The 18,503-nt window shown below is 39.0% G+C and overlaps 1 protein-coding gene across 1 annotated transcript; it reads left to right on the top strand.

Annotated features, from left to right (window-relative positions):
- The first annotated feature begins 894 nt into the window (after positions 1–894).
- Positions 895–3,741, top strand: LOC107047972. Its single transcript, XM_015270909.1, has 5 exons — positions 895–1,158; positions 1,330–1,972; positions 2,058–3,038; positions 3,228–3,400; positions 3,643–3,741. The coding sequence occupies exons 1-5, from the start codon at positions 895–897 to the stop codon at positions 3,739–3,741; spliced, it is 2,160 nt and encodes a 719-aa protein (XP_015126395.1).
- Positions 3,742–18,503: the final 14,762 nt, after the last annotated feature.

Below are 18,503 nucleotides of genomic sequence, written 5' to 3'. Positions count from 1 at the left end.
CTCCAAAGGTATTGTCAAAGTGACACTCCAATCAAATCGCGAAACAGCAGAACAAATCAACGTAAACGCCTACATCCTCAATAGGCTCACTGCAAAAATACCATCATATACGTGCAAGCCACCGGAATTTGAGCAACTCAACAAATTGGAACTAGCAGATGCCACTTTCTGGGAATCGGGAAATGTAGATCTCGTCATTGGCTCAGATTACTATGGGAAACTTATCACGGGCGAATTAATCAGACTCCAGCGAAGCGAACTAATAGCACAATCATCAATATTCGGTTGGATCATCTCAGGGCCCATGAATACACCAGACAGCTGAATAGCCTCATTATCTACAGTGAAGAAAACAGCTAATCAAGAACTTCTTGAATTGATTAAAAAAATTTGGATTCAAGAGGAAGTCAACTGCAAATCAACAGAGTCAATGACACCGGAGTGTGAAAATCACTTCGTCAAAAATACTTCAAGAGACGTAGATGGTCGATACATCGTACGTCTTCCATTCAAATCATCACCAAAGCGCTGGGAGAGTCCAGACCAACAGCGTTGAAACTACTGAAATGAACGAAGTCAAAATTGGAGAAAGAAACGGACTTCGGTAAATTGTACAAAGATTTCATAAATGAGTATGAACAATTAAATCACATGAGACGAGTATCATCAAACCCAGAGCCAGTATCAGCATTCTACTTTCCTCACCACGGAATTCTTTGTGAAGCGAGCCTTACAACCAAGCTTCGCGTAGTCTTCAATGGGTCATCAAGAACATCAACAGGTATATCATTAAATGAAATTCTCCATGCTGGTCCCAAATTACAAACCGGCAATCTAGATGTGCTTACATGGTTCCGGAAACATCGCCTAGTAAGTGGCACAGACATCACCAAGATGTTTCGACAAATTAAAGTACACGAAGATGATTGGGACTATCAGCGGAATTTATGGTACGATGAAGCTGATAACCTCATGGAATTTCAACTAACAACTGTCACGTATGGAACAACTTCAGCTCCATGGTTGTCCCTACGTGTTTGTGAGCAACTCGTCAAGGATGAAGGACACAAGTATCCAAAAGCAGTAGCAGCAATGACAAGAGGAAAATTCGTAGATGACATCTACGATGGGGCCGACACTGAAGAGGAACTAGAGAAGGCAAATCAACTGAAAAACCTCTGTATGGCGGGCGGCTTCCCTCTCTCCAAGTGATGCAGCAACAGTCCTCAGTTACTAGAAAAGCTCAAGGTCTCAGCACAAAACGAATCATCATCACAACTATTTGAGGACACTGAATCAAAAGTACTTGGTATCAAATGGAATCAACAGAAAGATACACTTCAGATCACCGTAAAAGCAGCGAGCAAGAAGGCAATCACCAAGAGAATCATCCTCTCTGAAATCGCAGAAATTTACGACCCAATTAGCATCGTAGCTCCAGTAATAGCTAGAGCCAAGATCATCATGCAAGAAGTATGGAAACGCAACGTAAATTGGGATGATCGATTATCCGATGACACCATTCTCATCTGGCAAACATTCAGAGAGGAACTGGAACACCTCAGCAAAATCAACATCCCAAGGTGGTTACATTTAAGAACTGAAGATCAAGTGGAGATTCATGGCTTCGCAGACGCATCCAATCTCGCAATGGGAGCGGTAATTTATCTCAGGGTAACCTCACCAACATCTCCACTGATCGTAACACTAGTTGCAGCCAAAACGAAGGTCGCCCCATTAAAGAAAATCACCATCCCACGCTTGGAACTGGGAGCTGCATTAATCCTGGCTGAGCTCACAACTAAGGTACAAAAGCTACTCGATCTTGAACATATTAACCCAACACTTTGGAGCGACTCATCGGTAGCTCTTACATGGATCAAAGCTCCACCATCCCTCCAAGTGGAAAGACTTTGTCCAACATCGAGTCCAAAAAATCCAAGATACTCAACCAGCAGCAACATGGAAACACGTCAGTGGAATTTACAACCCCGCCGACTGTGCGTCCAGAGGTCAAACAGCTGAGCAACTAGTACGAAATCAATTGTGGTGGTCAGGTCCGCCATGGTTGTCATCATCGCCAGAGTATTGGCCAGCATCATCAATCAAAAAATCATCACCCGAGGCAAGCATCGAAGAAAGAACAGCAAAAGCTACAGCTTATCCAACACAGCCAGTAACAGAACACAACGAGCTATTATTGGGCCATTCCAATCTGTCAGAGCTACTTAAAAACACGGCACTCGCAAGGAGAGCCTGTGACATCCTTCTCAAAAGGCGAAGACCAGACTCTTCACCAGTCACACCAATCGAAATCGAATCAGCAAGGAAACATTGGCTGACTTACACCCAGTCGACATTTTTTGCTGAAGAAATTCATCGAATAAGAGAGAACATTCCACTACCGAACGGTTATCCACTGTTGAAACTCATGGCGTACCTCGACGAGGAAGGCATACTGAGAGTGGGTGGCAGACTAAGCAATGCGGCTATCAACAAGGAGGAGCAACATCAGGCAATCATCCCAAGATCATCGAAACTCACCCAACTGATCATCAACGACGCACATGGACGAACACTACATGGGGGAACGCAGCTAACACTCTCTCTAATACGACAAAAATACTGGATAATGGGAGGAAGAACACCAGTTCGTTCATTCATCCTAAAATGCATCACCTGTGCTCGGCATCGTGCTCAGCGAGCTCAGCAAATTATGGGACAATTACCCTCAATGGCAGTCAACCCCTCCAGAGCATTTCAACATAGTGGAGTTGATTTTGCCGGCCCATTCACAGTGAGACGATGGAGATCTGCCGGAGCAGTCACCTATCAATCATACGTCGCTGTATTTGTCTGCTTCGCTACGTCAGCGGTACATCTAGAGCTTGTCACTGATCTCAGCACTGAAGGATTTCTTGCATCATACAAAAGGTTTGCAGCACGGCGAGGAATCTGTACGACAATCACCAGCGACAATGGAAAAAATTTCGTTGGAGCAAGCAAGGAACTACAACGGTTATTTGATTCAGCCTCTCGTGAATCATACATTGTCACATCACAATTAGCAAAGCTGGGCACAACATGGAAATTCATCCCACCGAGAGCCCCCCATTTTGACGGAAAATGGGAGGCAGCCGTCAAATCTACAAAATTCCATCTCAAGCGAGTGATGGGAGCAACAACATTGACATACGAAGAATTTTCGACCCTTCTGTGTTAAATAGAAGCAGTACTCAACTCGAGGCCACTTTGTCCACTCACCAATGACCCTGAAGATCCAGCAGCATTAACCCCAGGACACTTCCTAATCGGAGAGCCACTCATCAGTGTACCAGAACCTAATCTCAAGGCTATCAAGACTGGACGTCTTAATCGGTGGCAACTTATCACACAAAAGGTACAATCGTTCTGGCACCAGTGGCAACGAGACTGTCTACATCAGTATCAAGCTATCTACAAATGGCAACGACCATCAATAGAAATAAAAGTCGGAACATTGGTCCTCATCTACGACGAAAACTATCATCATCTCGGTCATCTCGGTACTACCAGGCAGAGATCGGCATATCAGGGTTGCCGAACTCAAAACAGCAGCGAAGAAAATTATAACACCAATTCACAAGCTCGTTCCATTGCCAGTCAACGGAGCTGACGACTTACAAGACTTTATCGTGGAGCAACAAGACAACAACGTGGATCAACAAGGAGAACCAAGGGAATCAGCACATCATGATGTAATCGAAAACAACGACCAGCAACCAGGCCCTTCAACTAGCGAATAAAAGGTCGACAATCAGGGGATCATCGACGGCGGGCGGAATGTTAGAAATCCGACCCACATTTCTATTAGAATCGATTCGAATTAGCCAAAACTAACAAATATGGTCGGTCATTCAAGATCGTGAAAATTCCGGAATTCCGAACTTGACCGAGGGGCCGACTGGGGAACGCTATCTAATCTGAAAAGTCAGTAATAAACCGTACTCGTAACTGAACCCACGTCGTTCCTTATCATCAAAATCACGCAGAAAGTTAGCACGGAAATCAACAACTATTATCGAACGTTATCATCTGAAATAAACATACAGTCCACTAAATAATCGAAGCTCAACAAAATAACGGAAACTCAACTATTGTAAATAGTGTAAATATCCTCACATTATATTAAATTCAATCAGAAAAAACAACGCGAGTTTAATAATTTCAAACACCACCCGACCCCGGCCATCATTAATAGAAATTAACATCCTATTTCTAACAGTGTTTATGCAAAAAACTGAAAAACCGCAGTATCTCGAAAACTTTGTATGAACGGTTATACATATTTTGAGTGATCGAGATAGAAAAAATCGAGACGAATATTTTGGAAAAAAAATTGAATCGGGTCAATGGTTGATGAGATATTAAGGAAAAACGAAATTCAGATAAATTACTATATCTCAGGAACTACTCATCCGATTTACCTCAAACACAATACCGCAAGCTGTAGGATTAGAATAGCTAGAATTCTACGAAATTTCAACTTCCTATCTCGATTTTTTCTCGAGCTAGCGTGCGTACAAGGTTTTTACGCAAAAAACAGAAAAACCGCAGTATCTCGAAAACTTAGTATGAACGGGTATACATATTTTGAGTGATCGAGATAGAAAAAATCGAGACAAATATTTTGAAAAAAAAAAATTCCATCGGGTGAATAGTTCTCGAGATATTAAGGAAAACTGAAATTTCGATAAATGACTATATCTCAGAAACTACTAAACCGATTGACTTCAAATTGCGCTAAAAAATTGCGCATTGATAGTACCTATTTTGATGCAAAATTGCAGATTTTTATGGATGAATTTCACGGTATTAATGTTATTTTTTCTAAAAAGTAATCGACGAAAACTCAATCTGTCACACACAGACGTACAGACATTTTTTTCTAAACATCATTTCTTCACGTTTTATAACATTCTACATCATTTCCAGGCAAAATTAGAATATATGAAAATCGGTGAAATACAATGCTTCCATTCGGAAGCAAAAATAACATTAATACCGTGAAATTCATCCATAAAAATCTGCAATTTGGCATCAAAATAGGTACTATCAATGTGCAATTTTTGAGCGCAATTTGAAGTCAATCGGTCCAGTAGTTTCTGAGATATAGTCATTTATCGAAATTTCGTTTTTCCTTAATATCTCGAAAACTATTCACCCGATCGAATTTTTTTTTTTCAAAATATTTTTGGCGATTTTTTCTATCTCGATCACTGAAAATATGTATACCCGTTCATACTAAGTTTTCGAGATATTTCCGCTTTTCTGTTTTTTCATTAAAATCCATGTACGCGCTCTACCCCTCGCAAAATTGAGATATCAACTTAAAATTTGGACAGAATCTTCCTCCTGTAATAACAAAGGTTCGTATTGAAAATGGGCTCAATCGCACCAGTAGTTTCGGAGATATTCAACTTTTTCTGAAAATCTATTATGTTGAATATCTTTAAAACTTCGTAAACGATTCCATTTTTTTTCCAAATATTCGTCTTGATGTTCTCTACCTAGATTAATTAAAACATCTATACCTGTTCATACAAAGTGTTCGAGATATTCTCCTTTTTTTGTTTTTTCATTAAAATCCTTGTACACGCGCTAATGTGTGCAGAAATCGAGATATCCACTCGTTTTTCAAAGTACTCGTCTTGATGTCATCTATCTAGGTCAATCAAAATATATGTACCCGTTTATACAAAGTTTTGGAGATTCATTTCAATTAATCAACAGAGATTCATTTCAATTAATCAACTTCGTATAAGCGGTTTTACATTTTTGGTGTTTCCCAAATTCTTTATTCACACAATAACTTGAGGAAAAATTGGGATAGAAATGGGACGTGAGGAAATAGTTTTTCCTGTAAATTCAAAAAAAGGGAATTACTGTTGATCCATTCGGAAGCTTACTACCAATGGAATTGGTAGAAATAAAAAATTAAAATATAAATAATACATAAAGTAACAGTCACATGCCTTCTGCAATATAGGAGCGGTCAACTACTTGTTTTTCTATTCATGCCTCGTAAAATATTTTATTCTTAATTTTAATATCCTTAGTAATACTGTTGTATCGAGAGACAATGTACTGCCTCCGGTGTATAAACACGTACACTCCACACAACTATACAGAAACTTTTTACGATGGGTAATAAATTTCCTTCGGGTTAGACAAACGACATAATTCTCATTTTAGGTGACTGCACACCATCGTGCGCAGGGTCATTTTCAACTCGGCGAGTTTCTTGGCACTGTTACCGATAGGATATCCCAGTATTCCCCTGATAACTGTAGTTATCATCGTCTCCGGTTGCAAATGAATACACACATTCTCCTATTGAGTTTGTTCAGTTGGAAGCCCCGAAAAGCATCGTTCTCATTCAACGTTCAGCCCAAGAGCGATAGCAGAATTACTGCATGCTGCACGGAGAAGGAAGGGAGGGGAAGAGGAAGTTGGATTGGTGTTCGTTCGTTTATCCCTGTTCGTTAAGCGGATTCACTGAATAATGCCCCAGTGAAACTATCTGGCTAACGTAAAATTCACTGCAGTGGGGATTTCAGATAATTCGGTCACGCGGGATTCTTCCAAACGGTGGAATCAAGACCAGTCCTGATGCATAATAATTACTGTCTACCGATCTGACTTTTTTCACCAACCTAGCAGCTATATTTTTCACCCTGTATGAAAGTTGGAAACTTTCCAATTACCTTCACTTAAATCCAATCAAACTTTTTAACCGTATTGAGAATCGTAAAAAGTAACGAGCAAACCAAATTTTGATGATGATACGAAAATATAATTGGTACTATTTCATCGTGTTGTCAATACAATTGGATCTCAATTTTTTCAACGTTTGGAGCTATATTATTTTCAGGGTTCTGAAAATGGGACACGTCTAAAAAACTTCGGCAAAAAAACCTGGTTAAATCAACTTTTGTCAATTTGAACTTTCATCAATGAAACCTTCCGGTTGTCTTGTCTTTGTAAAAATATCAGTAAAGCCTGTGTTTGTGTATGGGATTCTATATAGTTTTGTTATCTGTCTTATTTTGGTTAAGTATTTGATAGGGATTGCTTCAATTGTGGCGCTTTAAATGACTGATCATTTGTTAAATTTTGTAGTGTTGCGGATACGAATAGTTGTGTTATTTATTTCGTCATGCTTATGAATTTGTGTCAAATCACTTATTAGTGAGATCCAATATTGTTTACTCTGGAGACGTTGTTTACAAATGCAATATTGTGTTTCGTGTTTTTTTTTCATTTTGTTATTTTCATTCGTGGATATTCATTAAAGCGTTATTAATACTCTACTGTGGTGTTTGTATTATTTTCCTGGATTTTTTCAAATTTTTTTTCAAGTTTTTCGAAGTTCAAATTGTTTAAATATGTTTTCGTGAAGTTTTTCTGATTACCATGTTGTTTTGACGAAGCTTTTCTGATGAAGTTTTTTGACGAAGTTTTTTATAAAATGTTGATGAAAATTTGGTATTCGAAATTAAGACTCCACTATTAAGGGTCACAAGGGTGAAAATATGGGTCACGAGAATTGAAATAATGGTCATAAAGATCAGAATAAGGGTCATACGGTTTAAAATAAGGGTGACGAGGTTCAAAATCACAGTCATGAGGCTCAGAATAAGGGTCACGACGGGTAAATCAGGGTCTGAGAGTCAGAATAAGGGTCACGAGGGCCAATGTGAGGGTACATAAGGGTTACGAGGGTCAGAATAAAGGTCATAAGGTTCAGAATAAGGCTCGCGAGGTTCAAAATCAGCGTTTCGAGGGTCAAAAATCAGAATTAGGGTCACGAAAGTCGTATCAAGGGTCACGAGGATCCAATTAAGGGTCACAAGGGTGAGGATAAGGATAATGTGGATCATATGTGCGTCATATAAGGTTTAGCGAGCGGAGCAAGCAGAGGGCCTAGCCCCCTAGTACAAAATATTATTTCGAACATGTTCATGAATTTTGGACTAATGTATTTTCTCTGATTTCGAAAATGAATTAAAAGTACCCATAATTAGATGACAAAATGCAATTGACCTCCCTCGTTTTTGCCACTCGTTTTGTTGTCCCTATAAATTTACGCATGAGCAACGTATTGTGTCGCCATATGATGAAGGCAGAAGGGGAGAAAATAACTGTTTGAAGTTGGCTGATTAAACGTCCAACGTACTGAGATTCGGTTGGGATAGACTCTTCTCGTTTTCGTTCTCAGCGTTTACAGGGAGCGACGCGGTGACCCCTGCACCTGACATAGAGAATGAGGAAAAGGGGATGCCACACGAGGGTGAATTCAACGTGAGCTGATGCGAGAAAGAGAACAAAACTTTTGTGGATGGCAAGGGAAAGAGGGCTAAAGGATGGGCTAATTGGATGTCGGAGGCGCAATCTTGTGGTCTCCATTTGTCATTCAGTGAGTGAAGGAGGAGATGCAGGGGCAATCGTATCTCACACTCGTCTCCACCCGCTGTTTTTTTTCATCCAGTCATATTTTTTGCCCCTTAGCCACTCATATCCGAATGACTGTTCTCTCGGGTGAATTTTACTTCGGACGCATATCGACTTTTTCTTTATTGTACATCCCCTTTGCACACCTTGCATATTTCACATTTGAGTGATATTTTAGCTCTTTGTCTTGCGTTGGAATTCTAGAGAACTTTCAAGGGGAAAGAATTAAATTACACACACCGCTCTCTGTAGTTTTCGCCTTCATATGCCAAGTATTCCAGTACATATGAGTAGAAAAATGGAGATGCATTTATCAGGTGCAAAAATGAATGTAATTAACCGAGTTTGGGAAGAATTTCCAGAAAAGCCATGTAAATAACAAACTGAGGATATGCCAATGCTATCACTATTTGTTTGTTATTGTTATGAATCGAAAGGGAATATAGGAAGAAAAAGGGTAACTGAAAGAATTAAGAAGTTATGGACATCCAGAAAAAGGTTGTCGTATGGATAATTATGAGAAGTGACGGACGATATGTACTGATAAACGGATTCATCCATAGTTAACCTTCGATCACTCGCTCAATGAGCGCGGCGCTGCCCGTTTTCGTTTTTTTATATTTTGCCATGTTTCTCAACGTATAAAAATTCTTTAAAAAAATAGAGTTTCTAGTTCAATCCTTTCATTAAGCGTTGGCGTCATCGGTTTCTTTTCTCGGGAAATTTGTTTAGCTAAAACAAACGAAACGCCGAACGGACAGAAAAGCCGCGCCGCGTCGCCCGGTGTGAGTCCCTGTCGACCGCTCGAGCGACAGTGTTGCTACATTCACTGCCACACTTGAAATGCGCGCAAAGTGGTAAGCGCCAACGTGGCAACAGCGTGCGATTTAACCCAGCGGCGGACGGATGAAAGCTGGCAGTCGAGGGCGAGTGACTGAGGATTAAGAAGCTAATCCGTTTGAATGTTTCAAGGCTGATTTATTAATATACACTAATACACAGTTAATACACGGTCATTTAGATCGGAGAGTTTTCGCTAACTCTTATATACCATAAGGAAGTCAATGTGAATCTTACTTCAAGACAATAAAGTCATTAATTCAATGCAGTCATTGAAATCATTGATGTCGTCGGATGAAATTGTTTGTTCTGCAGTCATGTTTCCACTCAATCTTGAAGCCGTGGCGCTTAATTCAAGGCTTTACACCCATAGATGCTTTCGAAGGTCNTTCTATTCATGCCTCGTAAAATATTTTATTCTTAATTTTAATATCCTTAGTAATACTGTTGTATCGAGAGACAATGTACTGCCTCCGGTGTATAAACACGTACACTCCACACAACTATACAGAAACTTTTTACGATGGGTAATAAATTTCCTTCGGGTTAGACAAACGACATAATTCTCATTTTAGGTGACTGCACACCATCGTGCGCAGGGTCATTTTCAACTCGGCGAGTTTCTTGGCACTGTTACCGATAGGATATCCCAGTATTCCCCTGATAACTGTAGTTATCATCGTCTCCGGTTGCAAATGAATACACACATTCTCCTATTGAGTTTGTTCAGTTGGAAGCCCCGAAAAGCATCGTTCTCATTCAACGTTCAGCCCAAGAGCGATAGCAGAATTACTGCATGCTGCACGGAGAAGGAAGGGAGGGGAAGAGGAAGTTGGATTGGTGTTCGTTCGTTTATCCCTGTTCGTTAAGCGGATTCACTGAATAATGCCCCAGTGAAACTATCTGGCTAACGTAAAATTCACTGCAGTGGGGATTTCAGATAATTCGGTCACGCGGGATTCTTCCAAACGGTGGAATCAAGACCAGTCCTGATGCATAATAATTACTGTCTACCGATCTGACTTTTTTCACCAACCTAGCAGCTATATTTTTCACCCTGTATGAAAGTTGGAAACTTTCCAATTACCTTCACTTAAATCCAATCAAACTTTTTAACCGTATTGAGAATCGTAAAAAGTAACGAGCAAACCAAATTTTGATGATGATACGAAAATATAATTGGTACTATTTCATCGTGTTGTCAATACAATTGGATCTCAATTTTTTCAACGTTTGGAGCTATATTATTTTCAGGGTTCTGAAAATGGGACACGTCTAAAAAACTTCGGCAAAAAAACCTGGTTAAATCAACTTTTGTCAATTTGAACTTTCATCAATGAAACCTTCCGGTTGTCTTGTCTTTGTAAAAATATCAGTAAAGCCTGTGTTTGTGTATGGGATTCTATATAGTTTTGTTATCTGTCTTATTTTGGTTAAGTATTTGATAGGGATTGCTTCAATTGTGGCGCTTTAAATGACTGATCATTTGTTAAATTTTGTAGTGTTGCGGATACGAATAGTTGTGTTATTTATTTCGTCATGCTTATGAATTTGTGTCAAATCACTTATTAGTGAGATCCAATATTGTTTACTCTGGAGACGTTGTTTACAAATGCAATATTGTGTTTCGTGTTTTTTTTTCATTTTGTTATTTTCATTCGTGGATATTCATTAAAGCGTTATTAATACTCTACTGTGGTGTTTGTATTATTTTCCTGGATTTTTTCAAATTTTTTTTCAAGTTTTTCGAAGTTCAAATTGTTTAAATATGTTTTCGTGAAGTTTTTCTGATTACCATGTTGTTTTGACGAAGCTTTTCTGATGAAGTTTTTTGACGAAGTTTTTTATAAAATGTTGATGAAAATTTGGTATTCGAAATTAAGACTCCACTATTAAGGGTCACAAGGGTGAAAATATGGGTCACGAGAATTGAAATAATGGTCATAAAGATCAGAATAAGGGTCATACGGTTTAAAATAAGGGTGACGAGGTTCAAAATCACAGTCATGAGGCTCAGAATAAGGGTCACGACGGGTAAATCAGGGTCTGAGAGTCAGAATAAGGGTCACGAGGGCCAATGTGAGGGTACATAAGGGTTACGAGGGTCAGAATAAAGGTCATAAGGTTCAGAATAAGGCTCGCGAGGTTCAAAATCAGCGTTTCGAGGGTCAAAAATCAGAATTAGGGTCACGAAAGTCGTATCAAGGGTCACGAGGATCCAATTAAGGGTCACAAGGGTGAGGATAAGGATAATGTGGATCATATGTGCGTCATATAAGGTTTAGCGAGCGGAGCAAGCAGAGGGCCTAGCCCCCTAGTACAAAATATTATTTCGAACATGTTCATGAATTTTGGACTAATGTATTTTCTCTGATTTCGAAAATGAATTAAAAGTACCCATAATTAGATGACAAAATGCAATTGACCTCCCTCGTTTTTGCCACTCGTTTTGTTGTCCCTATAAATTTACGCATGAGCAACGTATTGTGTCGCCATATGATGAAGGCAGAAGGGGAGAAAATAACTGTTTGAAGTTGGCTGATTAAACGTCCAACGTACTGAGATTCGGTTGGGATAGACTCTTCTCGTTTTCGTTCTCAGCGTTTACAGGGAGCGACGCGGTGACCCCTGCACCTGACATAGAGAATGAGGAAAAGGGGATGCCACACGAGGGTGAATTCAACGTGAGCTGATGCGAGAAAGAGAACAAAACTTTTGTGGATGGCAAGGGAAAGAGGGCTAAAGGATGGGCTAATTGGATGTCGGAGGCGCAATCTTGTGGTCTCCATTTGTCATTCAGTGAGTGAAGGAGGAGATGCAGGGGCAATCGTATCTCACACTCGTCTCCACCCGCTGTTTTTTTTCATCCAGTCATATTTTTTGCCCCTTAGCCACTCATATCCGAATGACTGTTCTCTCGGGTGAATTTTACTTCGGACGCATATCGACTTTTTCTTTATTGTACATCCCCTTTGCACACCTTGCATATTTCACATTTGAGTGATATTTTAGCTCTTTGTCTTGCGTTGGAATTCTAGAGAACTTTCAAGGGGAAAGAATTAAATTACACACACCGCTCTCTGTAGTTTTCGCCTTCATATGCCAAGTATTCCAGTACATATGAGTAGAAAAATGGAGATGCATTTATCAGGTGCAAAAATGAATGTAATTAACCGAGTTTGGGAAGAATTTCCAGAAAAGCCATGTAAATAACAAACTGAGGATATGCCAATGCTATCACTATTTGTTTGTTATTGTTATGAATCGAAAGGGAATATAGGAAGAAAAAGGGTAACTGAAAGAATTAAGAAGTTATGGACATCCAGAAAAAGGTTGTCGTATGGATAATTATGAGAAGTGACGGACGATATGTACTGATAAACGGATTCATCCATAGTTAACCTTCGATCACTCGCTCAATGAGCGCGGCGCTGCCCGTTTTCGTTTTTTTATATTTTGCCATGTTTCTCAACGTATAAAAATTCTTTAAAAAAATAGAGTTTCTAGTTCAATCCTTTCATTAAGCGTTGGCGTCATCGGTTTCTTTTCTCGGGAAATTTGTTTAGCTAAAACAAACGAAACGCCGAACGGACAGAAAAGCCGCGCCGCGTCGCCCGGTGTGAGTCCCTGTCGACCGCTCGAGCGACAGTGTTGCTACATTCACTGCCACACTTGAAATGCGCGCAAAGTGGTAAGCGCCAACGTGGCAACAGCGTGCGATTTAACCCAGCGGCGGACGGATGAAAGCTGGCAGTCGAGGGCGAGTGACTGAGGATTAAGAAGCTAATCCGTTTGAATGTTTCAAGGCTGATTTATTAATATACACTAATACACAGTTAATACACGGTCATTTAGATCGGAGAGTTTTCGCTAACTCTTATATACCATAAGGAAGTCAATGTGAATCTTACTTCAAGACAATAAAGTCATTAATTCAATGCAGTCATTGAAATCATTGATGTCGTCGGATGAAATTGTTTGTTCTGCAGTCATGTTTCCACTCAATCTTGAAGCCGTGGCGCTTAATTCAAGGCTTTACACCCATAGATGCTTTCGAAGGTCCAAAAAACTAGATCTTGAATTCAAGTCGAGACTCTTTTCTTGGAAAATTCTAAGAAACTCATGGTGATTAATTTAAGGTTAATTTATTGATTATTTTCGGTGAAATTCCCTTTCAAAACTTCCCTTCCAAATCAAGAACTTCAAAGTGAACATCATCATATATTCGCTGGTGGCATGAACTTGTAATCACAGTAAAATCAATGACGTCATTGTAATCACTGAAATCGGGTAGCTACAGTACTTGTAATCAGCATGTAATCATTTAAAACCCTTTCAATGAGGCGCGTGGATTTCAAATATTCAACATCAAAATTCCTACAAATCAGCTAACTGTGCAATAATTTGTTGTATTTTATAGTTTTCTGATAGTTATGGATGACAAATATAATATGATTAATCAAGAATAGAGATGATAAATGTAATATAAATTGAAGCCATTGAATTTTATCTATTTTCAATTTGCACGATTCTTGAGATTATTTACTATAAAAAATTTTTATCTGAGACAATTTTTTTATTCAATGAGCAAATCATTAGATGACAAGAGAGATATATAATTTTAAACAAAATTCAGATAGCAAAGAGATATTCTCAAATTCCACGTGGGAATTTTTGTCCAAATTTGTCAACTGAAACATGAGACATTTGTCATAATCAAATTTGGAAAGAAATGAGAAAAATGAAGAAAACCATAAATAAATTAATTATTCAAAAATTAAATCTAACAATTATTAATTATGAGTAGTAAATTAGTGCTCTATAACCTCAAATTTTAGTCAGGTGAATGTTAAACTGGCAGACTGACCAATTGATACGACGTCCGGAAGGCAAGAGAGCGAGATTTTTGGTGTTCGGTATCTCGAGACCCCCAGCAACGAGTCTAGCGACAACTTTATTCCATTTCCTGAATTATTTGTGGTCGTATTGGGAGTGGGGAAAGCGCGCGAGATCTCAAATTCATTACAAATTGTAATGAAATTACCATAAGGATCTAGGGTCAACACTTAGTAATCGCTGAATATGATCAATAAATCAACTTGTAAGCATGTAATCCCCTTCTTTTCCAATGCTAATAATTTTAATCACTTTAATTAGAGTGGTAATCAAGTATAATCGATAATATATGTAATCATGGTGTCATTTAACTCGAATGTGAATAGCCCCTCGGAAATCATATTCCAAAAGAATGAATACTCTGACAGAATATCCCACGAAGACATACGGTCTGAAAATCGCCCTGGATATTCGACAGGAAATAAGGTATTAGTGAGTTTTGGGTGAGTGATAGCAGAGGCACATATGCTGGACAAGAATCATCAGTCTTCTATTATATGCGCGTGCGTCTGGGCCCTTCTTTCGGTATATCCAATCGCCTGGGATATTCCCCGTTCAATTTTTCAAGGGCGAGGCAGTCCAGAACCTTGAGGACGTTTTCCAGCGGATCGTTCTTTATGGACGAACCCTCCACCTCCTCTCCTTCTCCAGACATTTTGCTTAAGAAGGTGCTGGGGTTGTAACGTGAGTGGCAAGAATGGAAAGAAAACCGAAACCCGATTCTATTCTCAACACTCAGGGACAGAAGGGGAAGGCAAGGAATTTGCGAAGAATGTCGTTTTGAAAAATAACCCTACGAGACGGACTACTTATCACTGCTACATTTACCTATCAATCCAAAGACTTTGCCTTTTTTTGTACTTTTTGGTAGTAGAAAAGTTGCAATATCACTGCAGGGTATGAATTTTCAGGTAGATCACTTTGAAAGAAATTTCTTTTCTGGGGAAGTATAGGGCAGAGTCGAACATTTAGGATTCACGTGAAGTACACTGATAGAAACAAAAATTTATATTGAGATGTTTCTTTCTTGAAACAAGTATTATATACTTGCATCAATTTCAAATAAATAATATCTTACGGTGAATATCAATTATTTCTTCTTGAGATACATTCACTTGAATCAAATAAAACAGTCCTTCGCGTCAAATCACATGTATTCAACACAAAAATGAGAAAGTTCTATTGTTTTAACCTAATATAATCTCGAGTTCAAAATTGCTATTTAAGCTGGCCAATTTATAATGTTTTTTTTTCCTTGCCAAATTTGCTGCAAAATTAATTGTTTATAGCTATTCTCATTGTACTATATATATGATTACTGAAAACAATGTATTTCCCTTCATTACCTATTCAATTTTCATATTTCAATAAGTAATTCGGAAATTCCTGTGCTCACTGGATAACGTCTAGTTATCATTATAAATCTCCAGTAGAAATGAAATGTCCGAGCGCCGTTGCCCGGAATTTCCAGGGGCCACTCTCGTATAGCATAGGTGTGGCTAATGGCGGAACTTCCCCGCTAGCGCGCCAAATACTCGGAGCCGAATTGCCAATACTGTTGAATCGGCCAAGCCTCGGCCTTGAATGGACATGCCGCGTCTTGGCGACCCACTCACGGCCACACATCGGCTTTAAACTGCTATGCCAAGTCTCGGCGACTCCTTCACGGTCAAATGTCGGCTGAACGACAAATGGTCATTTGTTGAATCCCAAGTTTCGGCCAATAATCGGGTAAACTTCGGACGCCTAAACTTGATAAGGGTCAAACGGAAAAGACAAGTTAACCAATTCCGAGAGTCAAACTCTTATTAGAGTCACTGTTTAGAAGAAAACCCGAGCGCAATATTCCAACGGGCCAAACACTCACAAGGGTCACGAGGGTCATAAGGGTCAAATAGGGGTAATAGCAAACGTACACGGAGAGAAGAGCCATGGTAAAGAGTCCCATGTCAAATTTACGACTTGTGTGTATTCCTAAAATTTAGGAAGCATTACTATGCTATGGTAATGATTCCTATGGGGTATGGTATTACATACTATGGGCCATGGTAAGTCTCTCGATGGGAATGAGGCCTATGAACATAGGAGAAATTACTATGTTGAATAGTATCCTATACCATGTTACAGGGTAGAGTGTACTATTAATTATGGTAAAGGGACCCATAGTCGTTTGGTAAAGTTTACCATAGTTTATAGGAGAGATTACCATGCACTATGGTAACATGACCCATATTATATGGTAAAACGTGAAAAAGTCATAAAATGTCACGAATATAAAAGATAATGATCACTAAACTATATCATGATAATGATGAGTATAATGAGATAGAAATTTCAAGTGAGATATATATTTATAAATTTTTTTCTTCTCGTATACCCTTTCGGGTCTTTACGATTTGTTCCCTCCCCACCCACCAACTCCCTGGAGTATTCTTGTAATTGTTGAGTAACAAGAATAACTTGATGATTTGGCTCTAGAATTACGATATCGATCAAATGTAATTGAGGACCAGCCTCGGTCGGCATCATCAATATTCCGTTTTCCCTGATATTATGTCCCAAATAATTGAGAGAGCTTACTATTGTAATATCTCCAGATCGATTGGACGGGAGAACTGCCAGAAAATAAAGATAATTTGGATCTAATTCTAATCTCTTGTTAAGGGCTGGACCAGGGAGAAAAGGTGGTGGTAAAGACTTATTGATGAGTAACCGATAATTCAATTTTAATTGTGCCTTGATGGCTATTTTTAGTATTCTCTACGATATCGAGAAAAGGAGAGATTACCATGTGGATGGTAATCAGTACTATTTATAATAATGGTTGTCGTTGCTATATTGTATAGTAATGCCTACCATGTTCGAATGGTATTGATTACTATACAACATAGTACGCTTTACTGTTGAACATAGTAAAAATTACTACTGAGATTGACTTAGAAAGCCTTTTACCATAATTTATGGTAACCTCTACCATATAAAAGTAACCCCTACCATTCACTTTTCTCCGTGTAGTTGTAAGGGCTGGACACTTTTAGAAAAGGTCGCATGATCATAGGGGTCGAATGGGTCATACAGGAAAACGTGTTAACAGATTCTAACGGTCAAACAATCATAAGGTATGTAAGGTTCAGATTCGAGACCTTAATGCTGTAATCTTATTGCTTATTGATCATCAATAAATAGGCTGTTTACCATATCTCTATTGAGTTTCATAATTAAAGAAAATTAAAGAATCAGATCGGAACACCATATTTTATTCATATAGCCGATACATTTCTTCGTAACTAACAGCTCTATGGTGGCCGAGTGGGTAAAGTCAAAAACTAGCAACCCGAAAGTTCCAGGATCGAATCCCGACGAGTCCAACTTTTCACTCATCATTATCAGCGCTTATCGGGTTCTTTAGGAAGGATTAGCCGAAAAATGTAAATTAAATCATAAAAAAATAATGTATTAATTGACTTTTTCAACTATTAAAAATGAGTATTGGGTAGGTCACGGGTGCCGATCATCGCTGGACGCTTGGCAACCAATACCGGCCCAACGTTATCAAACCAGTAGCTAGCCGAGGCTGGGCCAAGGCCGATTGAGGATCGGCAACCAAGACTCTGCAACTCGGCTACCAGTACTGGCCCAATCTTGACCAGTTGGACTTTTCGTCCCCGGGTATACGGGACCAAATGTCCGGGCGCGCGCGCCCTCCGAATGTCACTGTGCCGGTCAGAACTTCTACTAGGGATGAAATCTTATTCAGCAAAACCCTCTTTTCCATTCCGCTTTGATCCTCTACAGACGCATTCACTAATTTTTCTGTTAACATCATCTAACCAATTCTGATACCTTCGCACCAATTTGGAATATTCTCTCTCCCATTCATGATTTTTGCACAATTCCATTCGATGATTCCGTGAATTTAACATTTTTCTAAAACTTCGAAAATTTCTTCGAATTTTGTATAAAATCTGGATATTTTCTCTAGTCGTTTTTTTTAGAGAACTATGATAGACTATGTGGATCCACTGCAGCTGAAGCAATGCTGATCCTACCCCGAATCGAATCCGATTCTAAGAAAACAGAGCGGATTCTAACATTAAGATCAGTTTTGGGATCCAAATAATCATTTCATTGCTAATCCACAATTGATCAAGCCTCTTTCTCCAGCTTGATTTGAGTTTCCTTTTGGAAATGTCTGATTCATGGCACTAGTTGTTGAAATAGAAATTGCTTCGTGCCTATAAAAAAATAAATTTTCACATGACTTATAGAATATT

This window comes from Diachasma alloeum, unplaced genomic scaffold (assembly GCF_001412515.2).
Source record: "Diachasma alloeum isolate Michigan unplaced genomic scaffold, Dall2.0 Dall_scaffold_00184, whole genome shotgun sequence".
Lineage (NCBI taxonomy): Eukaryota > Metazoa > Arthropoda > Insecta > Hymenoptera > Braconidae > Diachasma > Diachasma alloeum.
This window is presented reverse-complemented; position numbering and strand designations above follow the sequence as displayed.

Coding starts and splice junctions, on each gene's coding strand:
- LOC107047972 (XM_015270909.1), top strand. CDS start 895: ATGTTTCGACAAATTAAAGTACACGAAGATGATTGGGACTATCAGCGG. Junction 1,159..1,329: donor CTGAAGAGGAACTAGAGAAG/GCAAATCAACTG, acceptor TGGAATCAACAG/AAAGATACACTTCAGATCAC. Junction 1,973..2,057: donor CAGCAGCAACATGGAAACAC/GTCAGTGGAATT, acceptor TGTGGTGGTCAG/GTCCGCCATGGTTGTCATCA.